This window comes from Elgaria multicarinata, chromosome 22, assembly GCF_023053635.1.
Source record: "Elgaria multicarinata webbii isolate HBS135686 ecotype San Diego chromosome 22, rElgMul1.1.pri, whole genome shotgun sequence".
In the NCBI taxonomy this organism is placed as follows: domain Eukaryota; kingdom Metazoa; phylum Chordata; class Lepidosauria; order Squamata; family Anguidae; genus Elgaria; species Elgaria multicarinata.
The window spans coordinates 7,658,532-7,679,542 of NC_086192.1; the positions used below are offsets into that span (position 1 = coordinate 7,658,532).

Here is a 21,011-nt window from a genome sequence, read left to right on the forward strand (position 1 = left end):
CTCTGCACTGGCTCCGAAGGGGTCAGCGTGTGTGTGTGTGTCATACCGCCAACTCCTCCTTCTGACGCCGGAGCTGTGCCTTCGGTCTCGGAAGGGTTTTTCCGAGCCATCCGGTGGTCCTTGAGACACTCCCCCAAAGACCACAGAATGGTTCTCTAAGCTGTTCAGATTACAAAGCCGGATGGGCAAAAGGACTCCTTGATGCCATTGGCCGAACTGCTCTGACTCAGAGGAGGCAGGGCGGCCTAGGAATGGAGGGCTGGAAAAAACAAGGTGCCTAGGAAAAGGAGGAAGTGGTTAGCCGTCTGAGAACGCAGTGGGGATGGGGAACTAGGAAAAAAGTATTGTGTGTAGGGAGAGGGCATGTTTCAAGGGGAGGGGAAATCCTTTGGAAGGCTCAGCCTGGGCTTAAACCATCACCTGTCCAGGGTTAGGAGGGATTACCGTACATGCCCCCATCCCCTCATTTTGAATGTATTCTTATCTGGGATGGATTTAATCACTACAAGCTGTTTCCGGACCCAGTCTGGTCCAAAAAGGATGGGTGTAAATAACAGCTGGTTCCCCCCCCTTTCTTTCCAGGCAGAGAGACCAGACACCATGCTGGGCGTAGTGTGCGGGGCTCTCCACGTGGCGGACGTGAGCTTTCGGAACAGCGTCTCCAACTTCCTGCACTCCCTGGAGAGGTAAAACAAGGCCTTGAAAAACAACGACCCAAATCAGGAGCAATGCACAATCATCTTTTAAAAACACTTCGCCTCGGTCCCCCAAAAGCCTTGCCACTAGGTGGCTCTGCCCCATTGTGCTGTGTACCCACACAGCAGCCTAAACATATGGGCGGGGAAGAAGGATGTCTGAAATTCTCCCAAGGCCTTTCAGTAACACCAGCGAACGGATGGTTGGTTTCTGTGCTCTGTGTGTTTCCCCCGCTAAATAATGTAACTTCCAAGCCTGGCCTTATGGGAGCAGTTTCTAAAACCAACTGATCTAGCTGAGACACGGTTTATCTCTTATTTTTTTGCCCCCACCCCTCCTGAATTTAAAATTGGGGGCTGCTTTCATTTCTAACATGCCCCAAAGACTCAAGTTTGTTTATTCATTTATTTTCTACATTTCCACACTGTTCGACAGCCCAAGCTCTCTGGGCCATTTAAAAAAGTTACCCCCCGCCCCTGCAAATGCAACATGAGAAAATATAAAAACCTTTAAAAGTTTGTAACGGAATAAAACCAAAGTAAGAAAACCCTGCATCGGTGGAAAGATAAAAAACTCAGCAACACACACTTTCAAACAAAAGTGAGGGGGCTAAAAAGCTGGGCAGAATCAAGAGGTCTTCACCTGGAGTTGAAAAGACCACAACGTAGGTGCCAGGTGATTCTCAGTTCCATCGTCTACTCATTCGCGGAATCATCTTGTTTTCAAATCGCAAATTTGCACTTGCGAAAATGCGCAAATCCCCCCTAGATACGTACATTCATGCTTTAGCCTATAGGGGAAAGGTACATTTTCAGCCAGTCTGTTTTTTTAAAAAAAAATTAAATTATTTTTTACAACCGAATTTACATAAAATTCCAGAAAGTAAAAAAAAAATAAAATGGTTCGGAAGTCTGCAGAATCCAGACGGCTCGGGAAAAGCCGGTCTGCTGTGGAATCCAATGGTCGAATTCATCCGAACTCGTTTAATTCCGTTGTGGATTTCTCTGACATCCCAAGGTCCAGGTTGGGGATGCCTGGTCTGCCCCAACAGCCCTCCCCCCCAGTCGGTGATCCCAGTTAGAGACTTTGCTTCTGGATTTTGCTTGTGACTTTAGACTGATCCAGCTTTTTCTTGACACCGTTGGGCTCCCACGACAATTCCAGGGAAGTTGTTATTTAGCCTTGATTTCCGCCTCCATCTTTCAGGGGCCAGGTCTTGCCGGCTCATACGCTGCTGAACACAGTGGATGTGGAACTCATCTACGAGGGCAAGAAATACGTGCTGAAGGTACTACAACAGATAACAGCAGTAGTGAATATCCTGAACATTGATATGGTGCTTGGGTAAGGTGGGGGGTGTTTCCCACATAACCCTAACAACAGCCCTGCAAGGTAGGTCAGTAGCCCTAACAACAGCCCTGCAAAGTAGGCCAGTATTATTATCCCCATATTACAGATGGAGGCGTGGAGGCTGAAAAGAAAAGAGAGAATCTTGCCTACTCTGTTCATGGCTTAGGTGAGATTCAAAACAAAGACTTAACCCTTAATTGACGTTGGCTAGTTGTGCCAGACAGTTGCAGAAAATTCAAGAGAATCTTAAAAAGCTGGTGGATTTATTATGGCAGACATTTCCTGGGAGTAGACCAGAGGGTGAGCAGAAAAGCTCTAGGGCCGGGCTTGGGAGCCCATGGCCCTCCAGGTGTTGTTAGACTCCAATTCCCATCAGTACAGGCCAGTAAATTTTACTGTATTTTGAAAGAAAGTGAACCAACTCCACGCAACGAAAACAAGAACATGCATAATAATAAATCAAGATCACTAAAGAGGTAAACGGAATTCATGAATTATAATCCTTAGTCCGTCACCAGTGTGCTTCTAGAACATCTACAGTGAAACGGCTTTGAGCCTCGCCCTCCCTCACCTGTGCCCTCCTGTCCTTGCAGGTGACCCGGCAGTCGCCCAACTCCTACGTGGTCATCATGAACGGCTCCTGCGTAGAGGTCGACGTTCACCGGCTGAGCGATGGAGGTCTCCTCTTGTCCTATGACGGCAGCAGCTACACCACCTACATGAAGGAGGAAGTGGACAGGTAGCCCTTGCGCCTCGACGCGAGGCTTCGTAGCCATTGATAACCTCGCCTGTTTGCGGAAATGGAATGCTGCCCCGAGGAAAGTCAGGAACGTCGGAAGGGTCCTTAGATCGAGTCAAACCCTGGGTCCATGTAGCCCAGTATTGTCGACACTGACTGGCAGCAACGGCTCTCCAGGGTTTCAGGCTGGAGTTTTTCTAGCCCTACCTGGAGGCATCAAGGAGCGAACCTGGAACCTTCTGCATGCAAAAGCTACAGACACACTGATCTATAGACCCTCCCCACTGTTGCTTCCTTTGTATCCCCCTACAAACCCTTTTCTGTGAACCCTTTTTGCAGAGCTTCAAGCCTGTGGGACAATTCCATCCTGATCTGGCCCTTTGGGATTCTCCAGATGCACCCCCCACACACTTTTCCTGGCTCCAATCGCTTTACGCAACCACTATTTGGGGGTTTCCTGGCTTTTGTGCAGTCCGTCCCTGTCCCCTCTCCCTCCAGTTCTAAAAGGCCCTCCCATTAGGCAGGATGAAGCAGTTGCCTCAGACGGCAGATGCTGTGGGGGGTAGCAATGAGACGTTGGAGGAGAGACCTGTGTACCTCACTGCCTGCCCAGTGCTCCCTAAACTAGCCTGCGGCCTTCAAGTTCAATGGAGGATGCTGTTCCATCACCAGTGTTGAAGAAACAATTTAATCTTGTTTTTTGCCTTAGGCAGCAGAAAGCCTTGAAAGTAGGCACTCCTGTAGTGAGGTAAGGCCCCTCCCCAAAGGATTTCTATTGGACACAACACCAAACTACCCAGGAGCCCTTGCTGTAGCTGTGGCGATCATACACCCCTTCTCCCAGACAACCTCTTTGCAGTCATCCCTTTCTCTCTCCGGCTTGTGACCTCCTTGCTTTCTCTCCTTAGATATCGCATTACCATTGGCAACAAAACCTGTGTGTTTGAGAAGGAAAACGATCCGTCCATTCTGCGTTCCCCTTCAGCAGGGAAGCTCATCCAGTACGTGGTGGAAGACGGAGGGCATGTCTTCGCAGGCCAGTGTTTTGCTGAAATCGAGGTAACAGCTTTTGGCCCTCTTAGACGCATCTCCTCAGGAGGAACCTGGGTTAGGAAGAGCTCATTTGAAACCCACTTAGTAAATATTTTTTTCTAGGGTTTTGACACACTTAGTCAATTGGCTAGATCATTCTGATTAAAAAAGATGCCTCGGGGGGGGGGGGGGCGGGCAGGTTAATATTTTCATACAAGTACTTTTAAAATACCGTTAGTCGCCATCTTAGAAGAGGTATTCTCCCATATGAAGGATGCATCTATAAACAAAACATGTCTTTTCAGGATCGTTCTATTTATATGTCAAGGAGGTAGTAGATTAAAAACTCACACAATTAACTCAAAGATTTCTTTTTCTTTTTTTTCCATTCCCTTAAAAAAACAATAGAAATACGTAACAAAACTGATAACAAACATTACAAATAGGAACATGAAAACATACAAATTTCCTAATTTCCTAATTACGAAGTATATACCTGCCAACACTTTTAAAACCGGTTCACACACAATGGCTGCAATTTGTTGCAGCATGAGCTGGGTGTGTTCTGTGGCCATTTTGAATATTCAACCCTTGATCAGTATTGCTACTTGACATCCTGGACATTGTAGGTTATTCATAGGTTAAACAATCCACTGTTAACATACAATTAGTTATTTAACCCACAAATGACCTATAGACCTGGTTCGCATGATGATGACGAAGGGCTCACCTTGGGTTGTATAACTACAGTTTGTAGTAGGATTATGCGAGGGTTGTTTAACCCTTGAATAACCCACGATGGCTGGGTTCAGATGGCTTGCTGCAACCCCATCAGGGGTTACATATTCAGCATGAATGAGCCCGGTGTGGTGTGTGAAGTGACACATTGTGTCTGGGTTCAGACGTCATGTAGCAACCCCCGATAGGCATGTCAGGGGCTGAAAATTCAAAAAGTCTGCAGAATGTGCCCAGCACATGGCATGGCAAATCATGGGTTAATTAACCCACAATTTGCTGCCGTTCTGTGCGAACAGTCCCTTCGACTGACCCAGTAGAATAAAATTTAAAATCTCTTCATTATAAATCGTATAATTTCATATAAGACGTATTTTGGATATGTTGAAACACAGCTTCCTGCCTATCCATCCCCAGAGTCTATTTCATTCTGCATTCTGCAAGGCTGTAGATTTAGCGATCTCACATAAATTTCAAATGTTCCTAATCCGTTCTATTCTACTAGGTTTTGGGTTGCTCTCCCATAATCTAGTAAACCCAACATATTTGCGTTTGTTCGTTGCATATAAATCCGGCTCTTGTTTGTTTGGCAGAATAACCATTTCATGCAATTTGATAAACGTAACAATAGTTCAGGCTCCTGTTTTAATTGAACAATTAACTCTGATTTCTTTAATCAACTGGCAGCCATATTCACGTATCCCTGACTCCAAGGGGGTCCTCTTGGTGGGCCCCTGCTTGGGTGTGGGCCCTTGGCAGATGCCCAGCCATGCCTAACCTTGATCCCAGTCCTGGATCCAGTGTCGTTCCTGGATTTATTAGTCTTTCTGTATTTATCTGTACTGTCATTTCAATGAGGCGCAACCGTGGCCTGTTGAATTTCAGCCCTCTTCAGCTGCAAGCCCAGAACCGACTAAAGGATAAACTGAGTCACGGGGCTGGCCCCTCGACGAGGGTGGCGGGGGCAGGAGAAGCAGGTTCCAGTCAGCAGTCTTCGGGGAAGGCAGACGCCTGACCTCGTCTCCTCTCGCTTCCAGGTCATGAAGATGGTGATGACGCTCACAGCGGTGGAGTCGGGCTGCATCCATTACGTCAAGCGCGCCGGTGCCGCCCTCGACCCAGGCTGCGTGATTGCCAAGCTGCAGCTGGACGACCCGAGTCGGGTTCAGCAGGTAGGTTTCACGGCTCGGTCCTGACGTGCTGAACCTCTGGCTTCGGGTCCTCAGGAGGCCGTGTCCCTCCACCCCCCAACCGTCAATCGTCTGTTGGCTTCCCGACTTTAGTGCAGTTTTTTCACCCTTTCTAAAAGGTTGAAAGGCCTCTGTGAAGGCTTAGTTAGTGGCAATAGAAGCGGCTCCTCTAGTATATTCAGGAGGACAAGCAGTGGTCAATTCCAAGGTGGCAGTGGGGGGGGGGGGTGGCAGAAAAGCGTAAGTAAGTGGGACCTGTGGGGCCAAAGAGCCAAGAGAACTAGGGAATGAGGCAGGAACAAAGTGAGGCAATGGAGTCTGGGCTGCGCGCAGGAAGTGCTTGGCTGCGCGCAGGAAGTGCTTGGCTGCGCGCAGGAAGTGCTTGGCTGCGCGCAGGAAGTGCTTGGCTGCACGCAGGAAATGTATATAGGAACAAGGCAAAGCAGCATCCGATCCCTTAAAGGAGTGAGAGTGGAGCTGCTTTGGGCTCTGGAAAGTCTGCGTTTTTTCACGGGAAAAGTAGTGGCCTAGAGATTCCCAGAAGGCCTTCTGTTTTGAGATTCCCCCCCCCCCCCCGGTAGCTGGCAGTCTTGACAATTGTTTGACACGTCTGGGTCTGATTCTCCGGACAACTCTCGCAGCACATAGCATTGCAGGTAAGTCCTCGGAACGAATCTTTATCACCCTTTCCCTGGCATAATGATGTCTGTTTTGCCCCCCCCAAGGCTGAACTCCACATGGGTGTCCTGCCCAAGATCCAGAGCACGGCGCTCCGAGGCGAGAAGCTCCATCGCGTCTTCCATTACGTCCTCGACAACCTGGTCAACGTGATGAATGGGTACTGCCTGCCGGAGCCCTTCTTCAATAACAAGGTACCGCCAGCTCCTTTCCCCTTCTGTCACCGAACGAAACAGCAGCTCTAAAATTTTACGCTGAAGCCGCTGTCTGTTGTCAACTCTTTCTGTCCCCGCAGTTAAATCTTCCAGTTGGAATAAATGTTGAACATCTTTCTTTTGTGTGTCATGTGCTATTTGCAAAATAGTGTGTGTATGCCTGAAAAAATTTAGAATTGCAGGGGGAGAGGGTTTTTTTGGGGGGGGGGGGCGGAATTGAGAATAGTCCCTGAAAAATCTCCAGTCTTCTAAAAAATTGGTTTATTTATTTATTTTATTATATTTTTTAAATCTGTTCCATTATGCACACTTTCTGGTGGATTACAAGCAGGGAGACATTTCTCTCTCTCTCTCTTCTTCTTCTTCTTCTTCTTCTTCTTCTTATTCTTATTCTTATTCTTATTCTTATTCTTATTTATATACCACCCCATAGCCAAAGCTCTCTAGACAGTTTACAAAAACTGAAGCTCTCTGGGCGGTTTACTAGAACCCAGCGGAATCATCCCATGAAACTGAATGGTGGGAGATTCCGGACAGATAAAAGGAAAGATTTCTTCACTCAGCGCAGAGTTAAACTGTGGAATTCACTACCACAACATGGAGTGATGGCTGCCATTTTGGATGGCTTTAAAAGCTGGTTGGATAAATTCATGGAGGAGGAGAAGGCCATCAGTGGCTACTAGTCCTGATGGCTATGTGCTACTTCCAGTATCCGAGGCATTAAGACTATATACACCAGTTGCTGGGGAACATGGGCAGGAGGGTGCTGTTGCTTGTGGGTCCTGCTTGTGGGTCCCTGGCCCACAGCTGCCTGGCCCCTGTGTGAACAGAGTGCTGGACTAGATGGACCCTCGGTCTGATCCAGTATCAGGGCCCTTCTTGTGTTTTCTTATGTTCAGGTTCCTGGAGTTCTTGCTCTGGGAATCATGACAGTTGAGAACCAGTGTTAATTTGTAGAGACAACATAGCCTTAGGGATCAAGTCACCTTGCTCCCCACCCTGTCCCCAATTTTGGGAGGAGATTGTAGCTCCATGGTGTTGGAAAAACTCCTGCCTGAAATCCCAGAGAGCTGTTGCTATTCAGTGACCCAGGTTGCCCGATCACTGTGGCTAATTTAAACCACGTTGGGCTGCGATGCATTCTTTTTGAAAATTCAACCAGTGGCTTGTTGTGTTGTGCAAACCCAGGGACCACGGTTTATGTGAGGCTTAAACAACCCTCACATCACCTGCAGTCCCCCAGGTTCGGAGGACGCTGCAAGCCACGGCCGTGGCTTCAGCATTCAAAATGGCCACCAGCATGTGCCGCAGACCACCTTGGCTTAAATTAGCCACGGTGTGCTGTTTGATTGTGCCAACTGCCCCTGTGCCGGCGATACAGGAGTAGAAGGAACCACTGCCTGATTCCGTATTAGTCAGTGTTCTATGATCCTAACTTTTGAAAAGAAATCCTAATCCTTCCTTTTCCTCTAACCCAGGTGAAGGACTGGGTTGAACGGTTAATGAAGACCCTGCGGGACCCCTCCTTGCCTCTCCTGGAACTTCAGGATATCATGACCAGCGTCTCTGGGCGGATCCCCCCTAATGTGGAAAAATCCATCAAAAAGGAGATGGCCCAGTATGCCAGCAACATCACGTCCGTTCTCTGCCAGTTCCCTAGCCAGCAGGTGGGGAGCGTCTCTCCTTGGGACATTTGCGGCCGATGGGAAAGGGTTTGGGGCCTGGGTTGCTGGGTGGCAGATCTCGCCTCGAGGTAAGAGGACGGCATCCGAGGCAGGAAGCGTCCTGCACTGTGAATGCTCGGTGCCAAAAATATCTCAGAGAGCAGATTCTGCACAAAAGAGATCTGCGTTCTACAGTGGGTTTGAATTATTTGAAGGATCTCCTGCTCATTCAGATGGTTCCCTAAGGCCCTGCTCCGAGTAAGCGCACCTTTGGAGGTTAAGTAGGTGGCAAGCGGAAACAGGGTCTTTCGAGTGTTGGCTCCCTTCTCTGCAGAACACCCGTCCTATCCACCTGACGCTTTCTCTTCCTCTTCTTTTTAAAAACTTATTATCTACAAATATGCAAAAGGTAGATACGTATATTATTAACAGGCAATGATCACTTAAGGCCTACCTCAGTTACAGAATTAATCAGTATCATTGATTGATAAAAAAAACCTTGCTGGAAAAATCATAATTCTGTAGATCTACAAATATACACTAATAAATATTAGTAACAGAAATCTAACTAGCAGTATTTCAACAAGAACCTAATCCCAGCGCCATTACTTGAAAATCTTCTAATTGTGAAATATGGTTTCCCAGAACATGCCTGGAATTGTGCCCTTAAGTTCTCGAGGTTAATGTAGGTTTAGTGACGCCACCCCTTCCTTGTTTAGATGCCAGGTGAAGCCTCTCTTCATTTTCCTGAGCTCTTGGTGAATAATGTCATTTGCTGTGGCTAGTTCATCCATTTTGTCGATGTTTTAAAAATGCGTTCTATTCTTGCCTTTCATTTGATGTGTTGGATCCGTTTACAAACATGGTTTGTGGTCAAGGTGGGTGGGGCGACACAGGCTCTGAACACCAGACCCGGCCGCAGCTACTCCCTGCTCAGGCCAAGCCCCACCGCTTGATACGCCTGAGGCAAGGGATAAAAACCACCTTCCTCCAAACTATGTGGAGAAAGGGGTTTAAAATGGAGAATGGATTTTAATATATATAATAATGCGCGGTGAGTTATATCTGCTTAGGTGAATGATTGTCAGAGTGGGTGCAGAATGTGTAAACTTAAGATGATAAATGCCAAACAGACACATGGGCTTTTTGTGGTAGTTTAAAAACAAAACAATCAAAATTTATTTTTAAAAGTTCATAAGCTTTGTTTCAAATAACAACATTTAAAAACCTTTTTGAAACCTTTCATACAATCCTGTCACTCCTTCACATACGCGCTTTCCTTTTTCTACACAATCACTCTTGAACTTTCTTTATTATCAGTATTGATTGATATACTTCCACACTCTAAAGACACCACTCAGTACACTGACTCTCAAATTTCCCAGAACTTAAGTACCATAAACACAGAGAGCACTACAGACTCTAAGAGTACCTAACAAGTCTCCCTGAAAAGTTTTTTCAATCCCCTCCGTCCTTCCCTTATACATCACTCCTCCCCGCTCCCAAGACATTCTAACTCCGCCCACTCAGGCCAACATTCTAAAAACCACAGACTTACAAACTGCAGACATACATTTGGAATTGACTTGTGGGGTGTAACGCCACAGTGGGATTTATATATTAAAAAAAGATTCAAATGATGTAAATTTGCATAGAAAGTCTTACTTTGCATAATATATCCTGCCATTCATAGGGAAGGGCAAGGCGCTATGCGAAAAGTTTGCCCTGCTGAGTCCCACGTCTCGCTCTTTCTTCCATCTCCTTTGGAAAAGACAACGCACCTTTGCAATCTTTAAGGCCTAGAAAGCTGCACTTAAAAAAAATATATTACCAAAAGCCCTGGGGATGCTGAATAGTTACACGTGGTATGAAATTGTGTGCATAGTGGCAGGATTCATACATCCCCGCGAATGTCAAATTCTCGCCGTTGCTTTTTTGCTGGCAGGGAACCTCCGTCGGGTTCAATAAGCCCAGCTGCCTTTTTATGGCTCTTTTTTCCTCCCGTAGATCGCCAATATCTTGGACAGTCACGCGGCCACCCTGAATCGCAAATCGGAGCGCGAGGTCTTCTTCATGAACACCCAGAGCATTGTGCAGCTGGTACAGAGGTGAGCCCTCATGTCGGAAGAGCAAGTGGGTTGAGAAACGGATCCTGGAGGGCTAGACGCGTGTTTTCGGTTTAGGATCTAAGCCCCAAGAGCCAGTGCTCAGAGAGTAAAGCTGGAACAGGATTTTTTTTGTTGAGCTGCTGGACTCTGAAGAAATGCAGCTCGTCATAAAAGTTGATTCTAGCCTTCATGGCTGCAGAGAATTCTCAGTGACCTGGTTTGCAGGACTTGTGGGTGGTTAAACACTCGGCCTGCTGCCCCGATTTCCATAATTCTTGATGTCCAAAACCTGGTGAAGGTGGACGGTTGAGGTGATCTGGAACTCTTTATTAGCCCCCCTTGTGTTTTGTGAAACGGCTCGTTGTGTGTTGGCAGGATTTAAAGAACACACCTACCCCAGAAAATCAACATCGGGGCGATATGTCTTGCAGTGACCATGAGGACTAGCAGCTTATTGCATGGTGTGGAGAATGTGGGTAGAGAGATGTTTTTCTCCCTCTCCCATAGAACTAGAGCCCAGTGGGTTCATCCCATGAAGCTGATGGGCGGGAGATTCAGGACAGAGAAAAGGAAGGACTTCTTCACACCTAGATAAACTATGAAATTCGCTACCACTAGTGACGGACGCCAATTTGGATGGCTTTAAAAGGGGGCTGGATAAATCCCTGGAGGAGAAGGCGGTCAATGGCTAATAGTCCTGATGACTATGTGCTGCCTTCAGTATCAGAGGCAATAAAACCTGTGTACACCAGTTGCTGGGGAACATGGGTAAGAGGGTGTTGTTGCACCATGTCCTGCTTTGTTGGTCCCTGGTCGACAGCTGGTTGGCCACTGAGTGCTGGACTAGATGGACCCTCGGTCTGATCCAGCAGGGCTCTTCTGACGTTCCCTCGCCTCTCTCGGGGTGTGTGCTGCAGGTACCGTAGCGGCATCCGAGGGCACATGAAGGCAGTGGTGATGGATTTGCTGCGGCAGTACCTGAAGGTGGAGACTCAGTTCCAGCACGGTGGGTCTCGTGCAAATTCAGGGTTTGAATTTCTGGGTGGGGGTGGAGGGGACTTGGATGGGGGGCGGGGAAGGGGGGGAGATTCAGCTATTGGGCGGTATAAAAATGTAATAAATAAATAAATAAGATTTCCAATGTGTGTGAAACGAGCACAACTTGGCTGTTTGTTTACCAGTAGCTCTGCCCAACTTGTTCCCTCCAGAGATGATGGGCTGGGAATGATGGGGGTTGTAGTCCGACAGATCTGGTGGGGCGCCAGTTTGGCAGAAGCTGTTCCGCGGTACGGCTGGAGGTGCCGCAGTTAGACCTCTGGCCACCAGGTGGCACCTTTTTGCTCAAGTTTAACTTAAATCCGTTCTTCTTTCTGGACCAGAATTGAGAAACGTTGTCTTTTTGGAGATTTCATTCTTAAGAGCTGACGGGATGCGCGGTTTAGACGAGGGTTAATCTCCTGCCCGGGATAAACCGTTTAGTTTGCAGCACATCTGACATGCAATATCAGGCAGGGTTCTTGTTAGCCTTATCTCAGAATGCTTCAGGTCACCTCTTGCAGGTCACCACTTACCGCAGCTGGGTTCAGGCGGATGAGCCCCTGTCTTCCAGACATATTCCTTCTATCCCTTGGCATTTTAACCGAGATCCCCCACCCCCCTCTATATCAGCACATAAGAAGCTGTATTATATCGGGTCAAACTATTCATTCGTCTACTTTCACTAGCAGTAGCTTTCCAGAGTTTCACGTGGAGGTCTTTCCTTTTAGGACACAGTCTTATGCACATTTAGACAGCAAACAAATAATAATCCTACAATTCCCAGCATTCCCCAGCCAAATTCCAGCTAGACACCAGGAAAAACATCCTGACTGTTAGAGCAGTATGGCAATGGAACCAATGACCTAGGGAGGTCGTGGGCTTTCCCACATGACAGGCCTTCAAGAGGCAGCTGGACAACCATCTGTCAGGGATGCTTTAGGGTGGATCCCTGCATTGAGCAGGGGGTTGGACTTGATGGCAGTACAGGCCTCTTCCAACTCTACTATTCTATGATTCTATGAATCTTTCTATCCTGCGTTTGACCACCGGATGGCAGTAACGCCCCACATAGCTCGCAATTCTCTGTTTGTAGAAAATACCTTCACCTTCTCTTACACCTTGCTAACCTAGCCCTCTTTTTCTTTCTTGTTTTGAAAACTGGGAGATCAATTTCCACTCCTATTTCAGTGCTACAGATGACCTTGTAATGGAAAACCTTGCGTTCTGGCACTCTTAAGGAGCCTTGATGGGTAGCAGCCAGGTTGAGGAGCTAGATAGGTGCTTTTCAGATCCCCCCCCTTTACCCCCCAAGGCACACTTCCCGCAAGTATTTGTCTGCCAAGGAACTTCCATTTCTCGCAGCACCCGACCGGCTTTGCCGTTGCTTCGGCGGTGACTGCCAGGAGCTGCTGGGACTAGAAACAAGAACTCTCAACTCTGTGTGCTCCTCACAGGTGTGATGAGTGTAATGATGCCAAGCCCTCCCTCCGAGACGTGAGGCAGTGAAGAAGTCTGCCATGCAATCCACAAAGTCTTTGTTCAGTAAATAGACGTCTCTTCCTACTTGAAGGGAGTGTGAAGGCTAGGAGCTCTCCTCTAAGCTTAACTAGCTTAACGAAGCAAGGCTGTTGCCTATCAACTATATGGACAGTTTCCCGCTATGCCTGACAAGCTTTTACCGGACTCCTCCTTCAGGGAGGGTCTTCAAGCTGTAACCACAGGCGAGTGGCTAACCTGACGGACCGCCTCCCACCTCCTCTCAACTCCGTCCGCTTGAGCCTGCGGCAGACTCTGGGACCAGTCAGTTCCGACGCTCTCCCATCCTCCAACAAAGGCTGAGTTCCCAGGAGCGTGGAGGAGGATCTCTGAGCCTGGGCCTCCTGTTCAATAAGTTCCTGGGAAGATTCCTCCTCGACTCCTGGAGTGTCTTGCAGAATTTTCTTCCCTGCTTCCTATCTTAGCTGGTCTTCTTCTTCTTGTCCAGGCTCCGAGACTGATACGGGATACACACCGGAGAGACCGGGCCTGCTCCTGACTATGAGCTACCGGCCTCCATGTGAACCGGAAGCATTACTTCCTGTTCAGATTGGGACTTTGGCCTAGGCCAAGGGTGGGAAACTGCTTTCATTACCAAGGACTGCATTTCATTTCTTGGGAGCCACCTTCCCGTGGCTGGAGGCAAAAGGGGAGCCCTCTCCCCCAAATACCCCAAAGGCCCAAAATACCAGCATGGGCTAACTTAAATCTCTGGCTGCCAGTATCTCAACCTTAGGCGAGGCCTTTCAACCTTTTAGAAAGGGGGGGTGGGGAAACGGCACAAAAGCCGAGACGCCATCATGTGATGGGAGGTTGGGGGAAGTGGGGGTGAGGCCAGAGGAGCGGGGTATGAATATCTGGGGAACCCCAGAGGGCTGAATTTATCCCCCTGGAGGGCCTGGGGTTCCTCTGCCTTAGCTTAGGTAGCAGCAGTTATCTCTGGCCAGTGGAAGCTGATGACTCCGATGTCAGTGGGGCAGCGAATCCGCTTTGGGTTTCATTCAGAACTTGTCAGAACTCTAAAGGAACTATCCAAAGTGTGGAGAGCTCCTTTAGTGTTCTGACGGGTTCAGACTGAAACCCAGAGTGGATCCACACACACCCCTGACATCGGAGCCACCAGCTTCCACTCGCCCTGGCTTTTGACCTCTGGCTTTGTCTCTTGGCTTTTGATAACTGGCTCTGGGCTTCTATCTCTGAAACTGCCCAACCCTGACCTGGAGCAAAATTTTGCCCTTCAACACTCTCCTCCCACTGCGGCTTGTAGGGGGATATGGATAATGGTGGATGGTGACCGAGTTGTCTTTCAGAGAAGCTGGCCTGCTGTTGCTATTTTTTATTTCGCGAGCAGAGTTTCGGGTGCGGGGAAGTGGAGGGAGAGGGCAGGGATGGGATAAAACAACAACTACAATGATTTAGACCTTGCAATGTTCCTTAAAATTTCAGAGCCCAGGGAGGCGTGGCATACTCCCCCTGGAGATGTGGGCTGCTGGAAGAGAATTCTTCCCCATCGGCTCCTGGGAAAGCATGTACTGTTCATTAGCATACTGCAAAGGGAGCCCAGTCACTGGTCGGAGCACCTGCCTTCCGGCCAGGAGAACCCAAGCTTGGCCTCGGGTTGAAAGGTTCTGGGATCAGGCTATGGGAAAAGACGCCTTGCTGCGCCAGGGCTGCGGACACCCGGGGCCTAGATGGCCAAGTACTCCCACCTGGTATCCTCATTTGGGTACCAGTGTACACTCACACACATACCCACCCATTGGTGGTGTGGAACCTCTGGCCCACAGGCCGAAAACGGCCCGGGGTTGTTCTGTATCTGGCCCGCGAAGCCTCCTTGGGTTCTTTCAGGGGAGGATTCCTCGCTGTTACCTCCAATCTGTGATATATTCCATGGGTTGAACCCCTTTCAGCCCAAGGTCAGAATTCAGTGTTCCTCGGGGGGCGGGTGCATTCCATTGGTAGGCGTGGCTGAAGGTAAAAGGGGGTGGAGCCTCAAATCCCAACATATTTTAGCTTACAGCCCTTAAGGCCAGTAACTGAGCCTCAGGAGACGCATTTCAAACTTTCAGAATGGGGGAAATGTGCCAAAGCTGGGAAACCATCAAAGGATTGTGGGGGGGGGATGGGGTGTGTGGCCAATTGTGGGAGGAGTTTGAATTTGGCCCATGGTGTTCAACTAATGCATTGTGGTTCGCTCTCTGCCCACAGGTCACTACGATAAGTGCGTCTTCGCCCTTCGAGAGGAGAACAAAACTGACATGAACGCCGTCCTGAACTACATCTTCTCTCACGCTCAAGTCACCAAGAAGAACCTCCTCGTGACGATGCTCATTGTAAGTCAGGCTCCTGGGGGCCTTGGAGGGTTTCATTTTTGGGGGGTCTTTCTAACCTACTCGGAACGCCAGAGGATCCTATTCAGGGTCGTTCAATCCTAGAATCCTAGAATCCTAGAGCTGGAAGGGGCCTCTAACGCCTTCGAGTCCAACCCCCTGCTCAGTGCAGGATTCCACCTTAAAGCCTCCCTGACAGAGGGCTGTCCAGCTGCCTCTTGAAGGCTTCTCGTGGGGGAGAGCCCACAACCTCCCTAGGCCATGGGTTCCATTGTTGTACTGTTCCAGGATCTTACACCGGTGTCATCTTTTCAGGTTTCATCCAGCGGCTTCTGATATCACAATAGTTGTTTTGAGTAACAGGAGGGTATTGCTACTGGATCCGAGAGTCATTTACAGCCTGTGTTATTTTTTTGTTAATAGGGCCCGGAATTCAAATCCTAATATGAAACTAGTTTTGGGGACAGATCTGGGAAAGATGAACAGGAGTTGTATTCCACTCTAGTAAAAAAGCGGCATACAAATGTTGTTGTTACTATTTATATTTCTATATTGCTTAACAGCCCCAAGTTCTCTAGGCAGTTTACAAAAGATCCTTAAAAAGACAGTACAAAACATAATATAAAAACTATTGGCATACAAACGAATTTAAAACATTCAGCCAGAAGCATCCTGGGACTGATTAAAAACCTTTATCATATCCTGTCAAATGCTTGGAAGTGGAGGAAAGCCTTAAGGTTGCGCTGAAAGGAGGCCCACGTTGGCACTCGGCGGATCTCACTGGGGGTTGGGGCATTCCGTAATCAGAGTGGGGCCACCACCGAAAAGGCCCCTCTCCCTTGTTTGCCACCCTCTGAACCTCCCTAGGAGGAGGGTCTCAAATAATGTTAGCATATGGATAGTTTCATGTTTTGGATTTGTGTCCACTTTTTGACCCAAGTTCCCAAAGCGGCTCACAACATTCATAAAATGCGTAGTTCTGTTAAAAGATGTTGGCAGGAGGACGTGGGGAGAGAACAGGTTAAAAAAAAAGAATGTTAAAATACTGAACTCCGAAACAAAACAAAATTGAGAATTAAAAATAGCAACAATAAACCACACTTGTGGACAAAAATTAGAGGATCAGTAGAAGGGGCAATTGTGAAGGGATTTGATAGCCTCAGTTCAGACAACACGTTAGTCAACGCTGTGGAAAAACTCCACTCAGCGGTTTGAGTTTTTAGGGAGCGCTCCCTACACAACGTGTTCTAACTCTGTCGTTGTGTGACTCAACTACCGTGAAGTTTAGTAAAATCCCTCGCGACGTTTGATTGACAGTTCCTCCATGCTCTCTCTCCTCCTGATGGTATCCCATCAGCCATTGCTGCAAAAAACCAACCCCGGCAGCTCTCCTAGAGCGGCACTTGCTCCTTTCGCCGCTCTTGCCAGAGAACTCTGTAGCCTCCAGCTCTGAGCATGTGAAGAAACAGAACTGCCTTGTAATTTTGCATACTGTTTGGATGTTGAACGGTTAATTACTTGCCCAAATACGGAAACCTGCAAGCGGGCCAGTTGCTTAACAACGCTTGGACAGAAGAGGTCAGGTGATCCCTTAAAAAAAGCCACTGTAGCCATCCCATCAGGGTACGCCAGAGGGAGAGAAGGCAAGCAGGGCCACTCCATCAGCTCTGCCGAGAGCCCAGCTCCATTCCGCTCCTCCTCTCCCCCCCTTCACTGTATCTCCATTCCAGTTGGGCACTATAAGAATTATGGTGCAGAGTGTGCCTTTTTTCCTCCTGCCTCCCCAGCCCTTTTTCCTTTTGTGTCGTATCCTTTACACTGTGAGCCTGAAGGCTGCCTTGTTTGTGGTTGACCTTATGTACGCCGCTCTAGGAGCCTTTCCGGTTGAAGAGTGGGGCAAAAAGTACTGCAAAAGGAAACCCAAGTAGATACACAGGCTTCTTCATCATGCCTGTTCCTGGTGGACTGTCCCGTCCCCCACATGGTAATATAAAAAGCTGCCTTATCCTGATTCAGACCCTGGGTCCACGTAGACACGTACTGTCGACACTGATTCCAGCCCTACCTGGGGATTGAACCCGGAAACCTGCAATTAAAGCAATTGCTCTATCACTGAAGTATAGCCAGCAAGAGAGAATACATAGACAGAGGCCCTATTCCGAAGACACCTTAAACCACAGCGGTTTTGGACTAGCCAGCATGGCCAGTGGTCAGGAATTCTGGGAATTGCGGTTCAAAACATCTGGAGGCCACCAGCCTCCTTTTTGTTTATTTTAGCAAGGGCTTATGCTGTGTGGCCTTTTGGACTCATTCTAGTATGTTTCTATGAACTCACATCTGAGAATCTTCTCTTGTTCATTGTGCGTTACGGCTGTACGTTACAGTTTTGAAACTGGTAGCAGGCTTAGCATCATCAACATCATCGTTATTATTATTTACAATATTTCTATACCGCTCAATTATCGAACGCAAGATTCCAGAGCGGTGAATATAGGTATACACAGTAAAAAGAAAGAAGGTTAAAAAAGCAGATTAAAATGGTTCGATTTAAAAACAAAGGAACCAGAAGAACAGTGGCTGGTCGAAACAGAGTTGTTTTCAGGAGGCGCCGGAAACAGCCTAGTGTTGGTGCCCGACTGACCTCCGGGGGCAGGGAGTTCTAAAGAAAAGGGGCCACCACACTAAAGGCTCTTCTCCTGGTGGACTCCAATTGAGCCACAGGTCCACGTAGAACCACCATGAACATGCCCTCCAACCACCTCAGTGATCGGGCAAGTTGGTAAGGGAGAAGGCGCTCTCTCAGGTATCCTGGTTGTTTAGGGCTTTGTACAAACCAGTCCATACTCCAGGAAATAAAGCCAGACTGCTCACTTGAGGGAATGGTATTAAAGGCAAAACTGAAGAACTTTGGCCACAGAATGAGAAGACAGGACACCCTGGAGAAGAGGCTGAGGCTAGGGAAAGTGGAAGGCAAAAGGAAGAGGGGCCGACCAAGGGCAAGGTGGAGGGATGATATTCTGGAGGGGACAGACTTGACCTTGGGGGAGCTAGGGGTGCTGAAAGGAGGCAGCTCCTGACAAATAGCTGAGCTGCTGCGTTCTGCACTAGCTCCAGTTGCCCACCCACCCAAATTCACGTTCCTGAGGCCTGCTTTTCCCTGACAAAAAAACGCCAAAGCTGTCAACGCAACACAGTTTGCTCCATTCTAAACAAGTGCAAATTGGGCTTCCACAAAACCTGATGCATGGCTAGAAAACTTTTCTCTAACAACTCCTCGCTTGAAGATGGATTTGGGGTTCTTTGTTAGAACCATCCTAGGTCAGCCATTGATTTTACTTCCCCCCCCCTCCATCCTAAAAGAGGGGGTGAAATTTGACTAATTTAAATAACATTTGAGCGAAGAACACCCCCCCTCCCGCTTTTTTATAGGGCACGTGGGAGAGTTAACGGCAGGATTGATGGCATCAATCATTGCCTGAGTCATGCTTTCAAAGACGCTAATTAATAGAGTTTGGTCTTCCCAAGCTGCTAGCCCCTCTCGCCTTTTTTTTTCGGTGCTAAGGACTTCATGGATTCCTGTCTCTAAAAATCAATTGCCGAATCAAAAATTAAAAACAAAATACCCCCTTTCTTTTTCTCATCCTCTAAGAAGAGCTGACAAGTAACCGCTACCCGAACTGCCACCAGCTTCCTTAAATACTAATTTGTAAGGTATAAGGACCTTTCTCTTTCTTTCTTTCTCTCTCTCTCTCTCTCTCGCCTCCCCCCTTCCCCTTTTCCCTTCCTTTTCTTTTTTGGCGGTGTGATTGTAAGTAACGCTTGCCTTAAGAATCTCATTATTTGAACACGGAGCCATATTTCCTCTGAGAATTCTGGAGTAGCTTTGAGCCGGGGCTGTTCATTTCTCAAGCAATCATGCCGGCATGATGGAGAGAGAAAATGGCAGCTGTTCGCAGCTCAGGCCTTCAATTTTCTTCAGAGTCCAGTCACTCAAGTGTGTAATTACATGGGGGGTGCCGGGGAGGCGTTCGGCCTTGTCAAAGAAGCCGTTTGAGGCGCCGCTCGCCGCCTTTTGCCAATCAGGGGCAGGACTGAGCCAATGGGACGCCGCCACCCGGCTTTGTTTTTCTGAGGTGGTTTGATGATTTCTTCGTGCAAGGAAGGGGGGGCTTTAAACTTCTCCCCCTTCCTCTCTGCCCCACGCTTCTCTTTTTTGGGGGGGGTCACCTGTGCCAGTCGTGAGGGCTGCTCAAAGCGAGAAGGAATTTGGCTGGCTTTTCCCCTGCTTGGCCAGTGGTCCGGGCCCAACGAAAGAGGCCCCGATGGATCAGAACAGGGCTCCTTCTACCCCAGTGTTCTGTTTCCGATGGAGGCCCAGACTGATGCCTCTGGGAAACTCATAAGGAGGCATCCAGCTCCAGGGTTTTGAGAGCCTTTACAGACACCCTCTCAATGCCCCCCTCCCTCACCGAGTCTCCCTTCTCACTGCCATTAACAGCAGCTGCTCTCACTCCTCATCCTCTTCCTCCTCGTGGCTCCCACTTGCTTGCTTGGCAGGTAGGGAGCCAGGGAGCAGGTAGGCCGCGGCACCTCCTCTTCCTCCTCCTCCTCCTCCTCCTCACCACCACTGCTGTTAACTGGGCCAGAGCGAGAGGCAGGTGAACAAGCAGGTTGCCAGGGAGAGGAGGCGCAATTCCAGGGGGGCTCTGGTCAGGCTTCCCCCCCCCCCAGCAACTGCCCAACCTACCCTTGACATCGCCCCGGAGGACAATGACATCATCCTGCTTGCCCTCCCATCTCCATGGTCACGCAGTTTTAATTGTTTTTAATTGTTTCTATTGCTTAAAAAAATTATACCGGTTTAAATTTGTTAACCATTTTAATGCTTTTTTTCCAGCTGTGTAGATTTATGTTTCCATTTGTTCTGATTTTTATCTGTACGCCGCCCTGAGAGCCTAGCGATACAGGGGGCGGGATACAGATGCTTTAAGAAATAATGACATCTCCTGTTTGCCCACAGCATCTGGCAATCAGGGGTGCAGTGTTGCGCAGTCCCGTTCGGGCTGCCAGCCAATCAGCCATACCCTTTTCCAGAATATTCCATTGCGTCCCCCCTCCCTCTCCTGGTTTCCCCCAAAGCAATCGCTCAGCGTTCTGCAGCCGCTGAGCAAGCGTCAATCCGTTTTGGTGATTCTCCCCACCTTTTCATTCCCCACACTTTGAAGAGAGAGAGATTTACTTCTCTTGCAAACCTTGCGGTACGCCAAGCCCATTGACATCTCCCTCTTATTTTTATTTATTTATTTATTGCATTTCTATACCACCCAATAGCCAAAGCTCTCTGGGCGCTTTGTGATGTCTGTGGGTGATTTATTGATTGATTGATTGATTGCACTTATATACTGTTCCCATAGCCAGGGCTCTCTGGGCGGTTTACAGAAATTCTAAAATTAAGATTAAAACAACATGGGTGATGCCATTCCGGCTGCATAAGGGTCCAGCGAACAGGCTTCTCCAACCTGGAACCATTCCCATGTTTTGAATTACTGCTCCCTTCATTCCTGATCATTGGAGCTGGGGCTGATGGGAGTTGTAGGCCAAAAACAACTGGAGGCAACCCAATGCTTTTTAAAAAATAAAAAAATAAACGTCACCCTTTTAAAAACAACATCTCACCCTTTTAAAGAAAACACCACCTTA

At 48.3% G+C, this 21,011-nt stretch overlaps 1 protein-coding gene across 2 annotated transcripts in view; it reads left to right on the top strand.

Annotated features, from left to right (window-relative positions):
* Nucleotides 1-21,011, top strand: part of ACACA (acetyl-CoA carboxylase alpha) — a 221,542-nt gene that overhangs the window by 51,781 nt on the left and 148,750 nt on the right. For both annotated transcript variants that reach the window (XM_063146546.1, XM_063146547.1), the window contains 10 exons: nucleotides 583-686; nucleotides 1,903-1,984; nucleotides 2,640-2,785; nucleotides 3,694-3,844; nucleotides 5,590-5,724; nucleotides 6,468-6,614; nucleotides 8,114-8,302; nucleotides 10,307-10,407; nucleotides 11,325-11,413; nucleotides 15,190-15,314. In XM_063146546.1, the coding sequence (XP_063002616.1) occupies nucleotides 583-686; nucleotides 1,903-1,984; nucleotides 2,640-2,785; nucleotides 3,694-3,844; nucleotides 5,590-5,724; nucleotides 6,468-6,614; nucleotides 8,114-8,302; nucleotides 10,307-10,407; nucleotides 11,325-11,413; nucleotides 15,190-15,314 (1,269 nt within the window). The remainder of the gene's footprint in view (nucleotides 1-582; nucleotides 687-1,902; nucleotides 1,985-2,639; nucleotides 2,786-3,693; nucleotides 3,845-5,589; nucleotides 5,725-6,467; nucleotides 6,615-8,113; nucleotides 8,303-10,306; nucleotides 10,408-11,324; nucleotides 11,414-15,189; nucleotides 15,315-21,011) is intronic.